The sequence below is a fragment of the Pseudopipra pipra genome, chromosome Z (genome assembly GCF_036250125.1).
Source record: "Pseudopipra pipra isolate bDixPip1 chromosome Z, bDixPip1.hap1, whole genome shotgun sequence".
Lineage (NCBI taxonomy): Eukaryota > Metazoa > Chordata > Aves > Passeriformes > Pipridae > Pseudopipra > Pseudopipra pipra.
Genome location: NC_087581.1, coordinates 20212207 through 20231067, shown reverse-complemented (window position 1 = coordinate 20231067; position 18861 = coordinate 20212207). Strand labels below are relative to the sequence as shown.

At 40.8% G+C, this 18861-nt stretch overlaps 2 protein-coding genes across 4 annotated transcripts; both read right to left on the bottom strand.

The window, feature by feature from the left end:
• Positions 1-335: 335 nt before the first annotated feature.
• On the bottom strand, positions 336-4512 carry KGD4 (alpha-ketoglutarate dehydrogenase subunit 4). The gene is made up of 4 exons (XM_064640910.1): positions 4366-4512; positions 3254-3317; positions 1821-2023; positions 336-611 (listed from the first exon to the last, which is right to left on the bottom strand). Exons 1-4 carry the CDS (start codon positions 4495-4497, stop codon positions 594-596), a joined length of 417 nt encoding a protein of 138 aa, XP_064496980.1. The 5' UTR covers positions 4498-4512; the 3' UTR covers positions 336-593.
• Positions 4513-4520: 8 nt separating this feature from the next.
• CENPH (centromere protein H) lies at positions 4521-18796 on the bottom strand. 3 transcript variants are annotated; one of them, XM_064640908.1, is made up of 12 exons: positions 16590-18796; positions 13814-13963; positions 13423-13532; positions 11850-11905; positions 10520-10568; positions 10019-10093; positions 9295-9351; positions 8332-8395; positions 7996-8047; positions 6663-6820; positions 5328-5433; positions 4521-5211 (listed from the first exon to the last, which is right to left on the bottom strand). In XM_064640908.1, exons 1-11 carry the CDS (start codon positions 16608-16610, stop codon positions 5341-5343), a joined length of 885 nt encoding a protein of 294 aa, XP_064496978.1. In that variant the 5' UTR covers positions 16611-18796; the 3' UTR covers positions 4521-5211; positions 5328-5340. The 3 variants fall into 3 exon arrangements, with proteins under 3 accessions (XP_064496978.1, XP_064496977.1, XP_064496979.1); XM_064640907.1 differs by having other exon boundaries at positions 4521-5433; XM_064640909.1 differs by lacking the exons at positions 13423-13532; positions 13814-13963; positions 16590-18796 and adding an exon at positions 12002-12889 and having other exon boundaries at positions 4521-5433.
• Between the last annotated feature and the right edge of the window lie 65 nt (positions 18797-18861).

The following is an 18861-nucleotide window of genomic DNA, read 5'->3' as shown; positions in this document are numbered from 1 at the left end:
GGATGGATCCAAGCTCTTCTTGGTGGTGCTGAGCAATAAGATAAGCGGTGACAGGCAAGAAACTGATGTGCAGAAGTTCCACCTGAATACAAGGAAGAACTTCTTTATTGTGTGAGTAACTGCACACGGAACAGATTGCCCAGAGAAGTTGTGGAGTCTCCCTCTCTGGAGATATTCAAAAACCACCTGCACACAATCCTGTGCCATGTGCTCTGGGATGACCTTGCTTGGGCAGGGAGGTTGGACCAGATGACCCACTGTGGTCCCTTCCAGTCTTATCCATTCTGTCATTTTGTGATCTCAATCGGTAGAAAAATAAAATGACTGCTAAACTGTTGACTTTGCAAATGGCTAATTAAAAAAATATTTTAATTGTGCAGACATCATATATATTCAATTGCTAGTTACCCACCAACAGAGAATCCTTCTCAGTCACAAATTGGTATCTTATGTGTTGTATCAACCTCGTCACCCATCATATGGGTTTTTATTAAAGCTATTAGTATACAATAATTTTTAATATTAAGGAAATGCCTTTATTGTGAATATAGTACTTCATTCTTCAGCAGTGGCCAGCAAACTATCTTCTACACTTATTCTGGACCTCCACGCTGTAAAAGAAAATCATACAGTTAAATTTCAATTCTATTGAATGTAAAACTGAGATCAAATCCTCTTTTGCACTACTGTAGACTAACAGAGCTCTAGTTTTAATTTCTGATTAAAACATTGATTTTTTTATCTGTATAAGAACACGAACGGAGTGTCAAATATCAGCATCTGCCAATAACAGTTCTATTTTTTTCAAAGGAGAATTAAAATTAACACATGCAACCCACAGTTACAGCTGCTTCCACTTCTCCCTCTCTGAAGAGACCTGAGTCTTACCCTAGAGAGGTCCAACAAACACAATGGTAGTGAACACAAGTTTTAAAATTACTCTCACTGCCCACAATCCAAGTGCAAAGTAAAAAAAAAAAAAGCCAAGGTGAGCCATTACAACCTTTATGAGAAACTAGAAAATTATTCAGGTCATTATCTTCCCAAACAAATTATTTTACAACTTAACTCACTGTTAAGAAACTTTATGCTAGAGGTCAAGAAGTGTATTATTATTAGAAATACTGATTTTATTTCTACTACATTGATGCAGCCTATCCACATACTTTCAGGAAAACTGATTTCCTCTACTAACATCATTATGCTGTACGTGTCCTTATCATTTAACAAAGCTTTGCAAGCATCTTTTCATTTCAAACTCACAATCACTTCACAAATTCTGTATATTTTGTGCATTCAGTATATACAACTAAGAATTCTTACAGAAGAAGCAGGCTTTTCTTGCCTTTCATGTACAATGCCATATTTGCAAATATTGTAGAAAATACTTATATCAAATTTAATAAAATTTTTTGCTACCAGAAATACAAGCTCATTTACTAACATGGAACTTAGAAAACTAGTTTGAGAAATATTGTGGACTTTGATTACCTTTGCTGCTCTAAGAACAGACTCCTGTGCTCGTGTCCAGCACAGTCAAATTACATATTAAACAGCTGTTACAAAGCAGGTAGTGACGGTGATTAACATAGGCTATGACTGTTGCTAGCTTACCTGCATGTCTGTTCTAAGTCCACATCTCTCTGCTAGCAATACCACAAGCTACTAATCAGCGAGAGTTGGGTATTTTCTGTTTTAAGAATTAGTAGCTTGGATATTGTGCATCAAAACCATGAAAGATCAGAGCAGTACACTTCCCAATAATTAGAATGTAATACCATAGAAGGAGGTGTAGAAATAAGCTAAAGAAGAAAACTTACTTGAATGTATTCAATCTCTTCATCTGACATTTGTTTCCTTCTGTATTTCTGAGGTAAGGTTCTTGCTAATTCAGAAGTATCTGGTGTACCTTGTACTCTACTAACAGGTGAAATATTTTGAAATGCTGGTGATCTGCCTCCTATAGACTCTTGTGCTTTTGAAGCATGGAGAGATGGCACATGTGGTTGTAGAGATTCCTGTACTGAAACCCAGATCGCAAAATTTACAGAAATACTACCAGTCTGTAAAATTAATAAGCAACCAATAAGAGATACCAGTGCTTGAAAATCTTAGAATTAAGTCACTCTTTCTCACAACCTGGTTTTATTGTTGTTAAATGCATCGAGTGCAGAATCTAAACATTCTGACTGTAAAATAAAGCGTGTTTGAGTGGCAGAAACACTGACGTAGAAACAGAAGATACATCAGCATATACCCTAACAATGGCTTTTTCACTGGGAAGCTATACTTGGAGAAAAAGCATAAAGTACTATAATGTATGTTTGTGAGCAATTATGTAGAGAGATAACTAAGCCAACTAAGATCACTTTTCATTTATGACAACTGTAAAGACAGACAAGTGAAAAAGAAGTAGAAGCTTACAAAAAGATAAGCTTACAACCACAACAGCAGACTATAACATGCAATGCAGTGTTGTACCCATCTTTAATATTAAGAAATGGCACCATATCAAATTTTGTTAGTCACGTGCAGAATGACTACCAAGTATCAGGCGTCACCAGTCAATATTAAGACATCTCCTACTTTCATTTCAGATGCTTTGTTGATCCCAAAGGACTACAACATATTGCTAATATAAATCTGAGGTTTAAATATAACAGTATTGGGAATACCATAAATATCAACATAGATACAGGTATAAAAGTTAATGGCAAAGATTGCAATGAAATTATTTTTTTCCTCAGCATCAATTAGTTACATGAGGAAATATTTCTAAAATGTAGAGAGGGATGGCTCTCCCAGCTATAATCACGTTTTGAAAATACGGCAGACATTGCACACTTCAACTAAGAAAAGATGAGGAAAATGCAACATCATTTCTGCAAATATCACTGAATATCTAAAGCTGCTTCAAACTGACTTGGGCACAGTTATTTCAGGTAAATATTAGTATTTGGAAAAATGTGACTTTTATATATATAAAAGTAGAAAAGCAGCACTGGAAACCTTTGTGAATCTGTCTTGATCAAGCAATAAAGACAGGCATGCATTATGTGTGTACACAGATTTGTATAGAGTCTGTAAAGAGACAAAGAGTTGTCTTCAAACTAAACCAAGCATGTTTCAAAAATCCTACTCCAAATCAGTTGAGTTAGATAGTTGAAAGAGAAAAACTGTGTGCTCGTTCCTATATAAAACAGTCCATGTAAAGAAATGTGGCACAAGCTGTATCCATGCATGAAGTACTTACTTTTAGGTCTGGGACCACTTTTTCTGTCAGGGAACTTAATTAATGGAGTATGTGGCTTGACTACCTAGAATGAAGCAAGGTAGTGGGAGAAACAAGAAGCACAAAATACATTTCTAGAAGCCAGTTACCTTCAAAATAATAAAATGGAATGTACAATGTATTAAACAACCACACTATACTGCTGCTCTCTGCACTACTACTCTGATACACTTACTGCTTCTTAAAGGTCTAAGTTTACCCCAGTAAATTTCACTTTTAAAGGTATTTCTGCACTCTGATGTCCAGACCACTTACAGGTGTTATTTTGCTTTTCTCACAGCAACATCAGTGTGTGCAGAAACAGCCACTGCTGTTGCATAAATGCAATCATAATGCAATCTGCTCTGGTGAGATCCCACCTGGAGTGCTGCGCCCAGCTCTGGGGTCCCCAAAACAAGACTTGCTGGAGTAGGTCCAGAGCAGGGCCATAAAGAACAGAGGACTGGAGCACCTCTTGTACGAGGAGAGGTCTCTATGAGAGACCCGAGGTTGTTCAGCCTGGAAAAAAAGAAAGCTCCGGGGGGACCTTACAACCCAAAGAAGGCAGATTTATACTAAATATAATGGAGAAATTCTTTACTGTGAGGGTGGTGAGGCACGGCCACAGGTTGCCCAAGAAGCTCTGGCTGGCCCATCCCTGGAAGTGTCCAAGGCCAGACTGCATAGACCTTTGAAAAACCTGGGATAGTGGAAGGTGTCCCTGCCTACAGCAGGGGGGCTGGAACGAGGTGACCTTTAAGGCCCCTTCCAACCCACACCATCCTGTGGTTCCATAAAGTTCTAGCAGACGGAATCGCGACCTGTACGTTCTGTCTGTACAAAATGCTTTCACCTTGGAGCCTAGGAAGGAGCTGCCGGTCAGCGCCGCACCCTCTGCTATCACAGCACCTGCGACACCCGTGGGCGACACCGCACGCCTCTCCCCAAGGACACCGGCCGCTCCGACGGCGTGTCCTCAAGCCACGACCGCCTCAAGTCTCCTTCTCGGCGGCGGCACCAGGCGAAGAGAGCCCCGCCACACGAGCCAAGGCTCCGGCTGCCTCACCCCTCCGCTGTCCCGAGGCCGCCCTTACCTGCACCGCTCGGGTGGCGGCCGCCATCTTGCTGCCCATGGTGACGAGCCCGTGGGCAGCGCCCGGCCCCGCCCACAGCGGGGGAACGCCTGCGGCAGGCGGGGCTGCGCAACCAAACCGCCGCCTCAGCATTGCCAGTAAAACCAAACCGAGCCTTTTGAGTAAAATCAGCGGTTTATTTTTATTATTCGATCAAAGCCCACCAAAAAAAATTGCTAGTTAAAATCCAAGTTAAAAATGACAATATAGCCTAAGATAGAAAGAGACAGGACATGTCTCGAAACATGCTATACACCCTAAGCTTCAATTTCATTTGAACATCATATAAACAAAAAAAGAAAGCAAATGCTGGTGAAAATACGTAGATAAAACACTGCTTAGCTGCACGGTCGATAGCATGAAGTCACCACTTCAGACACAAGTGGCTGTTAGAAGAACTAAGAGTATAAAAATTCTGCTGTTTCAAATTATATGAAGTGCTTTAATAGCAAAAAAATCCCAATTGTAAAAACTTGCTAAAAAGTATTTCCATCTTGGGCTTTCCACTGGGACAGAGCAGAGTCAAGTACCATGTCCGAGCTCTGCAGCCTGCTCGTCCCCAGGAAAAGAGGACAGCAGAGCCTTGGTTTAAGTCCACTTTTATGTAAAAGCTTGAAATACACAGATTATTCATCTTTCTTACATTACTGCTGTCTTTCAGAGAGAGATGAGGTTTTTGGACAGGACAGCTATGAAGTGGCTCTTCAGGTAGTTTCACTTCATCAGTTGCATTACCCATTCAAACATTTGTTCTGTGTCAGAAATTTAATTTCACTTCACAGAGTTGCGTGGACACATTATGAGTCTCTAGAGAGAAAAACAACTTTCTGAAAGGTTAAACTGAAAAATTATTGATGTGTGTTAAAAATTATATATGTTTAAAATATTAATTAATATATTAAAATGCAAATAAAATTAAACACCATTTCTTCTGATTCATGGAACATGGACATTTTTTTCAAGCTGTAGAACAATCGCCTTTAAAGACGGATCTTCTGCCCAGTTAACTCCGCTTCCAATTATGATATTCTGTAAAAAAGGAAGATTTATTGATTAAAACAAGCCCAATAAAATAACTCAAAGAAAGCCTGTTTTTTAATTTTTAATTTTAAAGTCCTTGAAATCCTCAACAGGGTTTGAAGTAGGAAGAATGGGGGGAAAGAGGAAAAAGGGAAGTATTGGTTTAGATCCTATTGTCAATACACTGCCAAAAAAAAGCAAAGCTTTTAATTTCCTAGAGGTGCTTGCACACTACCCCTATTTTAAACACAGAAAATTAGAGGATTTTTTTTTAATAATATGAAATAAAGTTTGCCTCAAACACAAAATAATACAACTAGCATTCTCACCCTGCCATTTTGGACTGAAAATGGGAATTCAAATTTAACCACAGATTTGCTCTACGTACGGCTTAGAAAACTTCAGGAATACAAAACCAGGAGATAATTCCAGGACTCTACTCTTAAGCCCACTAAAATGTTTAATTTGTCATTCTCAATTTGAGATGTAACGGTGTGATCAATGCAAAATAGTAGTAGCCATACCATGCAGTCCAAAAAGATGTGACACTCTGTCCTTGAAATTCTTTCTCTGCTCGAGGCCCTTCCACCCTACCCCAAACCATGAGGTTTTCTTCCTCACTTTGCATGACTCCACACTCCAGACAACCTGCCAGCCAGCTGCACAGATACAGACTAGTCAGAAGAACCTGACAGATGTGGAACTGAAAGGGCAAAGGCTATGCTGCTGAAAAAATCTGGAGACAGGCTGTGGCTGCAGGCCAAGGCTTTCAGTGGGTGACGCAAACACAGAGGGCATGTGGTCAGAAGGAGCAGATGGAGGTTCAGTGGTAACATGGGATTAACACCTATTTATTTTTCCTAACTGTGAGATGGGGGAAGCTGATTTGGTGAGGTGCAGAGATGATTCATAGTATAACGAAATACAGCAATTGCTGTGACAGATGTTCTAAAAGAATATGCATTATTTTTGTAGCTTTTGTACTTTTGAACAAATATAGATTAATAGACTGTCTCTAAACTCTGTGAATAATTACTCCAAAGAAGTGTGACCATTTCATGTTTTTAGCCTCTAAAGAAGCAAAAGTCTTCCTTTCATACTGCAGTTTTTCTTCTACTGCTGTTAAAGTTTTTAGAAAACCCAATTTTGTGTTGTTGAAGTTACATTTGCCATACACTATATTATCTTGATTGTAATGAAAAATTGCAAACTTGGTTCTAAAAGGCATAACACATTACCTGAAACACATTTTGAATTACTGTAGTCATCAATCTTTCTTTTTCTAAGTTCTGAAGGATCTTTGCTTCGTCCAGGTTCTTATTTCCTTTTTCCTTCTTTTGTTTTTTCTTCATAGTCTGAATTTGCTGTAGTTTTCTTCTTTGGTCTTTTTTTAGTGCTGTTCCATCATTAGGAAGATGAAGTGTTAAGAAGTAGTTAGGTGAGCAGTAGAACTAAAGATCCTCTTTTTTCCTCATAGCCACCTAAAGAACTTCCACTGCAACAACCCTAGCTTCCCACTCCACCCTTTCCCTCCAATATGCCTCAAGATATTTCTTTCACATAAGAGGCAACACATGCTGTGGCTATCTGGTATCAAACTACATCAATTTGTTCCCTAGTTGTCAGCAAAACAGAAAAAGTACCTTGTATGCTGTCTGCATTTCTCTCAAATAGGGACTGCAATTTCAACATGTGTCTTATATCCTGTTTTCGACTGCCACAACTTTTATAGGTCTTTTTATAGACTTTCAAGACCATTTCCCCTTTTTTAGATTTGGTTGAAATCAAATTCCAAAGTTGTACAAGGAACATATGGACATGACCATTGAATATTACTATTTTTATAGGAAACCTGGCTAAAAACTAGACTGATTAAAACTGTTAAGGGACGGTTCATACACTGAAAGAATGCTGCAAAGGATTCCATCGCTTATTTGCAAGGATATCAAGGATGTTAATTTTTCATATGAAAACAGTTATTTCATTGTGCTTGTTCCTTATTATCAACATATACACAACTCTTTATGTGTGAACCAAACAATAGCTGTTAAAAACTGGTGGCAAATCTGGTCATGACAGTAGCAGCATTCAAAAAACACATTTACCTTACAAAGTTCTGAATACTGATTTCACATCTAAATTTGACCCATTCTTACAAGACTATATATATGTACTATTATGAGAGTTCTTTATAAGTAAATCCCCTCCATATTCCGCAAACACCTCAAAAAGGTGCAGTCTGACAAAAAAAAATCTGTTAAGTGCTGTAGGGCTGATTTAAATTACTAAATGATGTGTAATTTCCTGGGGAGCTTACACCAGATAATAAAATGCTGCCACGTTGGTTTTGAGTATTTTCTTGCATCTCTCATTACAACATGTCAGTCTCATGTTCAAGTAGGCAACACATCAGTTCATTTCTATAGTACTTCCCATGCTTTTAAGAAGTTTTATAATGGTGTTGAGAGTTTTGTTACTTCACATATCAATTAATATTGCTATAAGAACAACTTCAAAATATGAACTGTATGTTCAAATACAAAACAGAGTCCATACAGCTAACAAACTTACAGAGTCTTTTCCTTTTAATGTCAATCAACTTCTGTTTCTTCTCATGTGCTAGCTGAAAGGAAAAAAAAAAGTATTTCCTAGACTCTTGTCTCCAAAAAATATTGAAAGACACTAATTCAATCCATAAAAGCAGTTAAGAGCAGCTGTAGGAGCAGACTTTAGTACATACTCTCTTCAAGTAATCATTTCAGTAATTTTGATAGCAGTAAGAACCTTTGCACCACATACTTAGCTTTAAATTACTTGTGCAGTCCTGTTGCTTTCAAAGTGCACTCCTGCCCATGCTGTGGTTGGTTGACCTGCACAACTGTAACAGAAGCTACAGTCGCCACTTACCTGCTGATATTTGATTATTGTCCGGCTGAGCAACACTATGCGATTCACTGTTTCCAGGATCAGACTAAGAAAGGAAACACAGTTGCATACCTTAAGACCACTAATATAAGTCAACATCATAAATGTTTTTATCAAGGTTATTTGGTTTAAATACAGAATTTCCCGTTTGTCCTGACACCAAAATAATATTAGGTGTCTGCACCCTTTCTTTTTTACAGTTACTATACTAAGTATCATTGTAGGGGCCAAACAGTCCCCTTATTTCCCTCCCAATTTCCCTCTCAGTTTCTCTAAGGTTTTGTTTAAATCTGTTTAACATTTTGAAATCACACAGCATGGAAGACATCAAAGAACCCTAGCCACCTGGGAATGGCTATGAATTAAAGGTCCTGAATTCTGGCATGTGGCAGAGACATTACAGAGATGCAATCTCTTCAGCTGCATTTCTGATAGAAATTAAATTTCTCACATTACACTTCATATGTGTGTACCCATTAATATTGGGTAGGAAATTAAAAGCTAATTTTAAACATGTTTATTCTTTCAGTTCTTTTGCAAAGTCTCTTTGTTCCCACGTGAATAATTAGTAAGTACAGCAAAGCAGAGGCAAGGCCCAGTTACAAGCCCATCATATGTTCTCAGCTATTGTAAATGCAGGTAACTCAGGCCCCAAAGGCAAAAAAACCTCTCTTAGCCACAAGCAGTTTTCACTGGTGAATCAAAAGTTAGATCTCTATAATCAAAGGTTGGTTAATTCAGAGCCCAAATGTAAATCCATTGTGGGTATATGAGGTCTGATCATGTTGATTCTAACCAGATGGTAGACAGTATATCATTCAGTCAAACCTAGAAGAAGGAAGCTTGCTTTCAAAAGAGGTACAATGAAGTAATCTAGAAATGTGTCACAATATGATGTGCAAAGTCCATTCCTTTCTAGCCATCTGACTCCAAAAAACACCTTACCATGAGTCTTTATCATCTTGATTCATTTTGTTTCTTAGGGCAGCCATAAGCTGGATCCTGCATAGTGTAAGGAATAACATATGACTGATGAGAACTGATAAGAAATTGAGAGAAGCAGGAAACTGAAGGAAGCAGATTTAAATAACAGAAAAAGGTAACTTCCAAGATTCCATTTATGTCCATTGTCATATGAGAATTATATATACAAAATACTAGTAACATTTTAAATATCACACTTAAATAACAGAGCTTAACTCTCAGGACATGGAAGGAGTATTGATGATTATTTGTGAGAGTGACAACTCCTTTCTCTCTTGCCAAACATACCCAGACATGATTAATCCCAGAGTGTGCAGAAAGGAAGCTGGGCAAAGGTGGAAATTCAAATGAACAGCAATGTAACACAGGAGATGTCTAACACTATCAAATTCTACCTTTTCATACGCATTTATAAAATACGTCCAGGAAATATGCTTACTGATTTACACAGTCACACTCTTGCAACTCTGAGGGAACTTTTCTGTTTACGCATTTCATCTGGTAGGGTTTTTTTGTGGTTCTCTACAGCATGTTCATCTGTATTCCTATGGTTCGATGGTACTAAAATCTCCCCACCTCCTCATACCCCTTTGAAATTCCATTTTAACGAGACTTATGTATATATGCATTTATGTGTGCCCACACAGGAAGGAAAACTCCAAATAAAGGGGGAAGAAAATTCTACCTTTGCAAGGCCAATGTCTTGTTCCAGAAAGAGACTTCTATTTCCTCTTTATTTGTTTGCAAATCTTCTGTGACACTGAAGGAAAAAAAAAACAAAAACAACTAGACAGACAAACCCAGTGTGAAGATAACAAAAAGTTTAAAAGTAATGTCACATTTTAATTTTTTTTACATATATAATGTAAGAATTTTTCATGTGAACCACAAATTATTAAGGCCAGGAGTAATTTAGCATGTAGGACTATATTAGTGAATTCTAGCAATCACATGAGGGACTGCAAATTTAGAAGCCACATCACATAAAGAACTACATTAGGAGACTGAGTAATGCATTTCTTCCCCACATTTTCTCTTCATTTTCATTATTTTCACCAAGCTGCTGCAATGTACTGGTTGTTAATGCAGAGATTCACTAAGAAGGAGTAACTAGAAGAGAACCTCCAAGCTCTACTCCTTTTTATTTTAAAATACATTAAAAGTTCAAAGTTATCCAGTGACATACCCTTGAATATGGTTTTCCTCAACAACGTGATCGAGGAAAGTTGTTTCACCTGCAAAAGAGAACATCACTAAAGAAAGCCCAGTGTAGACTTTTACATACAATCTATAGAGCATAAAAGATCAGCATTTTTTGTGCAAGCAAGCTATTGCTTATTTCTATCTCCAAGCTTTATAATCTCTTTTACTGTTACTGAGACTATATTATCAATCAGCTGTATCAGATAAATAATTAGATTTTAAAATATTTTCATTTAGCACTTTTTAGATGTGCTAGAACTGGCTTGTGGCATTGCTGTATATATGCAGCTGGATGGTTCAGAGAAAGCGATGTACCCAGCCACATCCCGGGCTGCATCAGAAGTGCTGCCAGGAGATCAAGGGAAGTGATTCGGCCCTTTAACTGCCCTTGTGAGACTCCACATGGAGTACTGCATCCAGCTCCAGGGTTCCCAACACAATAAGGTCATGGATCTGTTGGAGCAAGCCCAGAGAAGGGCAATGAAATTGATTAGAGGGCTGGGGCACCTCTCCTATGAGGAAAGGATGAGAGAATGGGAGTTGTTCAGCCTGCAGAAGAGAGACTCTGGGATGACCTTACCAAGTCCTTCCAGTACCTGAAGGGAGCCTACAAGAGAGCTGGAGAGAAACTTTTTACTAGGGCATGTAGTACAAGAGCGAATGGCTTTAAATTGAAAGAGGGCAAGTTTATATTAGATATAAGGAAGAATTTCCTTACTTTGAATGTGGTGAGATACTGGCACAGCTTGCCCAGAGAAGCTGTGGCTACCTCATCCCTGGAAGTGTTCAAGGCCAGGCTGGATGGGGCTCTGAGCAACCTGGTCTGGTGGAATGTGTCTCTGTCCATGACAGAGGCTGTGGAACCAGATGGTCTTTAAGATCCCTTTCAACTCAAGTAATTCTATGATACCCCATCTTGGTACCCTCCTTGCCGAGTCAGATAATCGACAGACCACCCTGGAAGTCCTCAGATGATTGAAACACCTTAAATCAGTATTGTTGCCACACACTTTGGCAAGCTTTTGGCAAGACTTCAGCCCCAGTGACCAGATTCCTGAAAACCCTCATGACATGTCAGAGGAGTCTAAAGTGCAAACCCAGAAAAGAGGGGAAAGGGCGACAACCATACGGCATCTTTGTAAGCATTCAAACACGTCTCAAGCGCCGCCTAGAAAACTCAGTAAAACGCGTAGCCAAGAAAAATATTTCATTATTGTAACGACCATTTTTGAGGGATAATTAAAAACATATATATTAGCCACGTCGCATTATTAGACAGTGTAAGATCCCGCTGGGAGGAGGGGCGTGCTTACCGCCACGAACGGCCGCGCTGTACTCCATGAGCAGCTGCTTCATCTGGTCCCGCAGGCTGCGGGGGGGGGAAAGCGACAACGGTCAGACGCTGCGCATCCCGCCATCCCACCCCCCCCCCCGGCTGCTCCCCGTCCCGTCCGCCAGCACTGACCGGAGCAGCTTCAGGACACCCACGTCGTGGCCGCCCTGGGGCCACGCCGGAGCCCTGCCCTGCTCCTGCTCCAGCTCCTGCTCCAACTTCCAGGACACGTCCGCCATCGGCCTCACTCAAACCCCGCGGCTCCCGGCGGCCCGCGCGCCCCGCGCCTGCGCAGAGCAGTGGGGCGGGGCCCGCTCTGAGGGCAGCGCGGGAAGGTGTGGGTGGTACGGGCAGCGAAGGCAAAAAAAGTAAAGCTGAGAGCAGCAGGCAAAGCGCAGTAATCCTTTTGTCTGACCTACTGTTCTCCTAGAGGTAGAGCCAGCAGGTGTAAGCCACTAACACAACTCAGAAGTATACTACCGTAAATATATACCGAGTGAATAGACCTGCACTCTTTAAAACCATAGACTTCAGGGTTAAAAGAGACCTTTAAGATCAAGTGCAGCCGTCAACCCGGCACAGCCATCATGTTCACCACTAAACCATGACCATATTCACACTTTCTTTTGAACAGTACAAGAGATGGTGACTGCCACATCTCTGGGCAGCCTGTTCCAAGATCCGACAACCTTGGAAAGCAGGTGTGTTTGTCTTAGGGAAGGTAGAGTACAGCTTCACTAGTTGACCTCCTCCTCAGAGTCCCCAATACTTCCCAGCCTTTCTCCTTCCTCTCTCAGCTCTGCCACCGGGCTGAACAGACCATCCACCTTACACAACTCTATGCTGCTCTCTGAGTCTAATCTGGCAGACGCTCTGCCACACATTAGCAGAGCCTGTACCAATGCTCCCATCTATACACCTCCAGGGAGGACCAGCCACACCACCTGGGCTGGCCCAAGAGCTCACTCAAGCTCTCACAGCACTGGTCACAGCCTCCAGGGAGGTGCCCCAACTGTAGAAGGTTGCCCCAACTGTACTGCCCTCCTCCTCCCTCTCTCCTCTCCCCCCCCTCCCCGATAAAACCTCACAAATAGTAGCATATCTTTAATAAGTTTAACACAGATAAGATACTTTATATATTCAGTCAGGAGCATTCTGCTTGAGTTCACATGGATTTCCAACTTTTTGACTAGAGGCTCAGCTAGATTCTGTATAATAGAAGAGCACAACTGTTCGAAGGTGTTTATCTTGATATTGATACTGGTGGCATATTTCTTCATGATTGCCTACAGGGAAATAAGATTATGTTTCCCCCTGTTCATGAAATAATGCTATTCCAGCTCACTTAAGACTTGGTGGTCGAGCCAAGTCCGTTCTAGCACATAAGCTCGGGTTACAGCTGGCTCACACCATTTGAGTGAGATAGATTTTCAACTGAAGTGAGCAGGTCTTATCCAAGTCTGACAACAGTGGCTCAGCTAAGGCAGCCCCAGCACACCATGTATTGACACTCAACCACACATACCCCCCACCCCGCACTGTAAGATTCTTACCTTCTGGTGGCAACATCCTTATTTACAAGGACTACATTCTTTGCCATATGCTGCATAATTGGTAGAAGGTCACCCTCAGTGTAAAACATGTAGCGCTGCAGAAACAGTAACTGAAAGGCAGGGAAGCTATTAGACAAACCTATTAGAATAATCCAAGCATACTATGTTCTTGGTCTTCAGTCTGGCTTGGGCAATTGTGTTCTCTTGTCTCACAGTGGGAGGTTAACAAGTACTGCCCTGCTGCTATCCCCTTGTAGTGGATGACAGGGAGACGGGAACATGGTGAAATACCATGAGGAAAGGAGGAGGCATGCACCTGGCCGAGAGTGGCCTTTTAAGCTCAGGCACACTGAGTCTCAAACTAGGAGGTGGTTTGACAAGTACAATTTACCAACTCGCATCCATTGAGGAGTTTCAGAAGCAAATAGAAAACAGCTGCTGCAATCCTGGATGGAGGGAAGTGATCCATATCATATGCACAACTCCATCCAATGCACAACTCCATCAGGTACTTGGCAAGAATGTCTTGTTTGGAGTCCACCTGCAGTAAGTCAGAGTTAAGTATTGGCTATATCCAAGGCAAGAGTACCCTGTCTAGCCTTGGTTTAGTCAAGAAAGAAGAAATACATCCTTAGAGACACTTTCAGAACTACAGGCCTGAAGTTCAAGTGGTTTAATCACAGAGCAGTTCTGGGTTATATTAGGCTGCTAATAGTCTAGGACCACCCCTTTCAATGGCAGTCTAACAGTTACGTACAGTATTAGACAAGCATTTTAACATCGAGTTTGGGTGTGTGAGGCTCCTGTCACAGAGGAGACAAGACTTATTTCCACAGGGCTCAGTTGCTAAACTCTTGCAGTACTCAAAAGATTTGAAACATTTTAAGAAGTTGACACAAAAGTTTTTCCAGATATAGGTTACAGTAACACCTATTCTCAACACTACCTCTGCAATATTGGAAGCTCTCCTCACAGAAGCACAGAGGGAGAGGGAAACCCAGAAAAAAGTCCAAGGCTTTCAGGATTCATTTTTCAGTGTCATCTCCATCTGGCAGATTTGGAACTTCAAGTAAGAGTCATTGGTTACATAGCTAAAATCTGCAATATGTGGGGACCGTATCTCTTCATATGTGCTGGCAATGAACAAAGCTGTGATACTAAGCAGTTGCAACTTTATCTTGGGAACAGGATTGTTCTGTAGCAAGAAGCAGTAGAGATTTATTTGATAGATTTGCCTCAGAACACAGGTTTTCAAGGTAGTCAGTGTAAGGTCTGTTCTATGGCGGATTCATACTGGCCCATACAGAATAACTATACATTCTCTGTTACATCTGTTGGGATCTGCAGGGGGATTAGAAGGCTTTGAGATCAAATCAGGGAGAGGAGTAAGCAGTTTTGAGACATCAGGTCACTGCTCATAGCTGAGGTTTATGTGGTGCACACATGAGGACCAAACGTCCTTTGTTGTTTAACTGTATTTTGCTAAGGGTAACATATCCAGCTCTGGCTTATTAATATAATGAGTAAATAACTTACACGGACCCGACTAGCTTCTTGGGGGTGCACAGCCAAATCCCTTTATTCGAAACAAACGCCACTCTTTTATCATGGTTTCAAAGTAACACGTGACTCTCTTGACCAACCACCAAGGGGATTTCACTGCCCATGTGTGGGAGTACTTTGGGACTTTCTTTCCCAGGATGCCTCATCCAGCATCCTTCCTGTAACCCGACTCCTATATCTCCCCTCTTCTTTATTATTACTAGGAAGTACAGAATATTACATATAACAGTACATTTTAAACTTTGTAAACCCCCCTTAACAATGACCACTGCGTCACCTTGGTCTTTCAAACATACTTATTTGAATTTTTACCTGCAGTCCTTGAGATTTGCTTGACATAAATTTGTACTTTCATTTCTTAAGGGTTTATGTGTATTTGGGATAAACAACAACTTTATTAACCTGAGGGTTTTTGCATAACTGGGTAAAATATCAACTCTCACTTCTCCAAGGGCCTGCATGTAATTGGGAACCAGGAGAAATTCAACCCCATTTCTAGAAAAGGGCCCTTATAGAACAATTGTTGTGATGTAAGTGTAATTTGTTCAAGGCACATGAAACGCCTCTGTTCACACACACACATGTTCACACAGCTTCTCTCATTCATACAGAAGTGGCCACTTCACTCACAGTCACCCATTTATACCTAGAATTTTTATTATGTCCCTATTTTTTAACTACACATTTTAGATTTATAAGTGGTTATGGTTGCATGTTTTTCAATCTGTCACTTCTGGTAATTATGTCTGGCAACTGTACCTGTCTTGAAAATTTGAAAAGGAATTAATATGAAGAATGTAAGGCTTAACAAACCTAGATTATGTCTTACCTGCTGTCTTCCCCCCCTTTTTTTTTGTTATAGAAAACTAAAAGTTAATAAATTCAAAGATACATTCACAAGTTACGATCACAATATGTTAACATAACTTAAAACTCAGCATCTCCTGCAAACAATTAGATCAAGTTATCATCACAATAACACAGTATATAAAACAAATTATCATTATAAAATGCTAATACAGTTTGAAACTTAGCATCCTTTGCAAGTAACCAGTTTAAGTTGTCTGTGGTTTTTAGAATGCAGTTAATTTTCAGCTTTTGTCCATCCATTTCTGTTAGCTGCTTTTTGCTTTTAGTAACAAACAACGAACACGTTAATAACAATTTAAACAGTCTCAGGTGGCTAGTGTGGAAGAAACAGATGCAGAGGTTAGGCAAACACGTAGTTTCTCTGTAGCTTTTTGTTCAGGAATGGTCTTTTTTGAAGTATAGAAGAAGAAGCAATAGAAGTAATTTTATGCCTTTAATTGTCCTTTACTTCAAAGTTGAAGCTTGAGGTAAAGGCTGCCTCCCCTCACACCTGAGCTCTGAAGGGGAGCCGAGCACACTCGCAGCCCTCTCCACCAAGCAGAGACTTGGGAGAGCGGTGGAACCCAGAGCGCTGCCCTGCTGCACCCCTCTCTGCCCTCCGAGCTGAACGGAGGTAAAGGGAAGGAGGGAGCAGGACACAGAAGGGCCGCGCGGCTGCCTCCCCCCGGCCAGGACGACACCCCGCTTCGCACCCCCGGCCACCCCACTCTGTGCCGGGCCCTTCGCGCATGTACCCGGGTGGCCCTTGTGGCCATGGCGGAGCAGAGGGACCGCACGGACGGGGCTCAGCGGGACCAGAGAGACAGGCAGAGCCCCGGCAGGATCGGGAAGACGAACGGCAGGAGAAGAGACGGAGCTCCAATGGGATCCGATGGATGAAGCTTGGCGTGACGGCCTCGCAATTAAAAACTCCCACGGCCGCCATTCATTGGCCGCCGCGGCCCCGCCCACGGCGCTGCCCTGACGGCGGGCGGGTCGGGCCATCAGTGCGGACACCGCCCCACTTCCCTGCCGTCCTTCCGTCTCGAGTGCTTTTGTAACCAGAAAAGTCAAGATGCAGTAAATAAAATATTACTGAAAAACATTAACTTCTTCCCCGTTACGTACACATATACTGTCTGCTGCAGGAATTTCCTTTAAACTTAATTGTTCAAAGCGTTTTGTTGCAACTCTCTGCGTACAAGTGACTTGCCTGTGAATTATCCAGGTATGAGCTCATCTTCACTACCATGATCGTGGTCCCAGACACCTGATTTGTTTTGGGTTCTGCTGCTAGCAGCTGAAGTAGGAAACTGGCATTTGCTCAGAGGAAGCTGTGGCAAGCACAAACGCTTTTCAGTTATGTCAACCTAATGATTTGAAAAGACACAATCACACCCCCCCTTCCACTTTTCACCTACCTGTGACAATAAGGTTTGGTGAGATACTGTAAAATCTAGTACAATCACCTCAAAATAGGAGTGGCACATGTAAATATTAACTGAAGCTTTTTGTTTGAGAATGGTTTTCAAAACCAAAAGATCCACTCTACTTACAGGCTGAGCATAATTGTAGCACTGCTATTCAAGTGACAAGCCTTCTGAAGGAGACAAGGTGAAAAAAACACTGCAAAATGCGTACACGGACAAAAAACAGGATCCAGCTTTGAGAAGGCTGCTGGCTCTGCAGCACTGTCCTGAGATATGAGAAGTTGTGATTTATGCACACATTCTTCATTATTCAACACAAATGCAATTGCAACTTCTAGAAACTTTCTGACCACAATTTTTCAAGTCAGTCTTGTACTGCAGATGGCATTTTAACACATCACAGGAGGAATAAACTCACTTAAGAGTGACAAAACAAACCACTCAGTTTGTATAAAAAGTTCCAGTCGCAAGAGAAGCAGAATTGCTCAAGGACAATTCAAACAGTCCAGTCACAAGAAAAGCCGAAAGGCTGAAGGGCATTTCAAACTGCATTCCTGGTAAATCTGATCTTCTTATATAATTCCTATAACACTCTATCCTCCCACTAACATCAAGTCTGTTCTTACTATAACGGTACTTAGGAATCACTGAATACCATAAATGAGAAAACAATATGACAAAATAATACCGCTGTGATACATGGGATGATGAAAGACGTACTCACTCTTGCTAACATTCTTGATTTGTTAAATTCCAAGGAAAATATTTAAAGGCTGCAGACAAGCAAAAAAGGGGGCACAGGAAGCCTGTGAACAAATGTAAGGATAACTACCTCTCAAGATGTATGTTATTAACCTGGTGGCAGGCATTCACTAAAGACACGGATTTGTTTTCTTCACAGTATTAAGACAACAGCATGCACAAAATTTTCTGAAACACACTCTTTCACCTACGAGTTAAGAAATCACAATTTACTGTCCATTTCAGCAACTTGCCAGGTCCCAGACTACTGTCACAATTTGGTATTCTAAACCTGGACTGCATCCTTGGGTAATACACAAAAGTATAGCTGGCTACAGTACATCTGCAGCTGTGTTGTGGTATTACTAAAACAATTAAGTAAAAATAATGTATCTTGAAGAGGCAAAGTTTAGCTGAGTGCTAGGATGCTTTTACACTTCAAACTGTTGCATTTCCAGTTATTCATACAAAAAAGTACAAAAGATTTATTTCACAGAGTGGTTTGAGTTATGATTCTGAGTCTTCTCGGGAAAGAGAAAAGTGTCTTCGTTTTTTTGCCCCTCCCAATTTCTCACTGTTAACCTGTGGGTTTCTCTTCTTAAAAAATAATTTGATACAAATGTAACATGGTAACATGTATTTGCTCTGGTGCATTAAGTTTAGAAATCAAATTTGTATGCTGAGACATAATAAAAAAACTGTAGTCTTCTATTATATAACACAGTGTGCAAAACAAATGGCTCCCTGATTTTCACTCCCCACAATAAACATGTATTTTTTTTTCATTCAAAGTCTTCAAGCTATCTTTGAAGAAAAGAAAAATATTCTCCAGTTGATCATGTTTGCCTTCTGATAT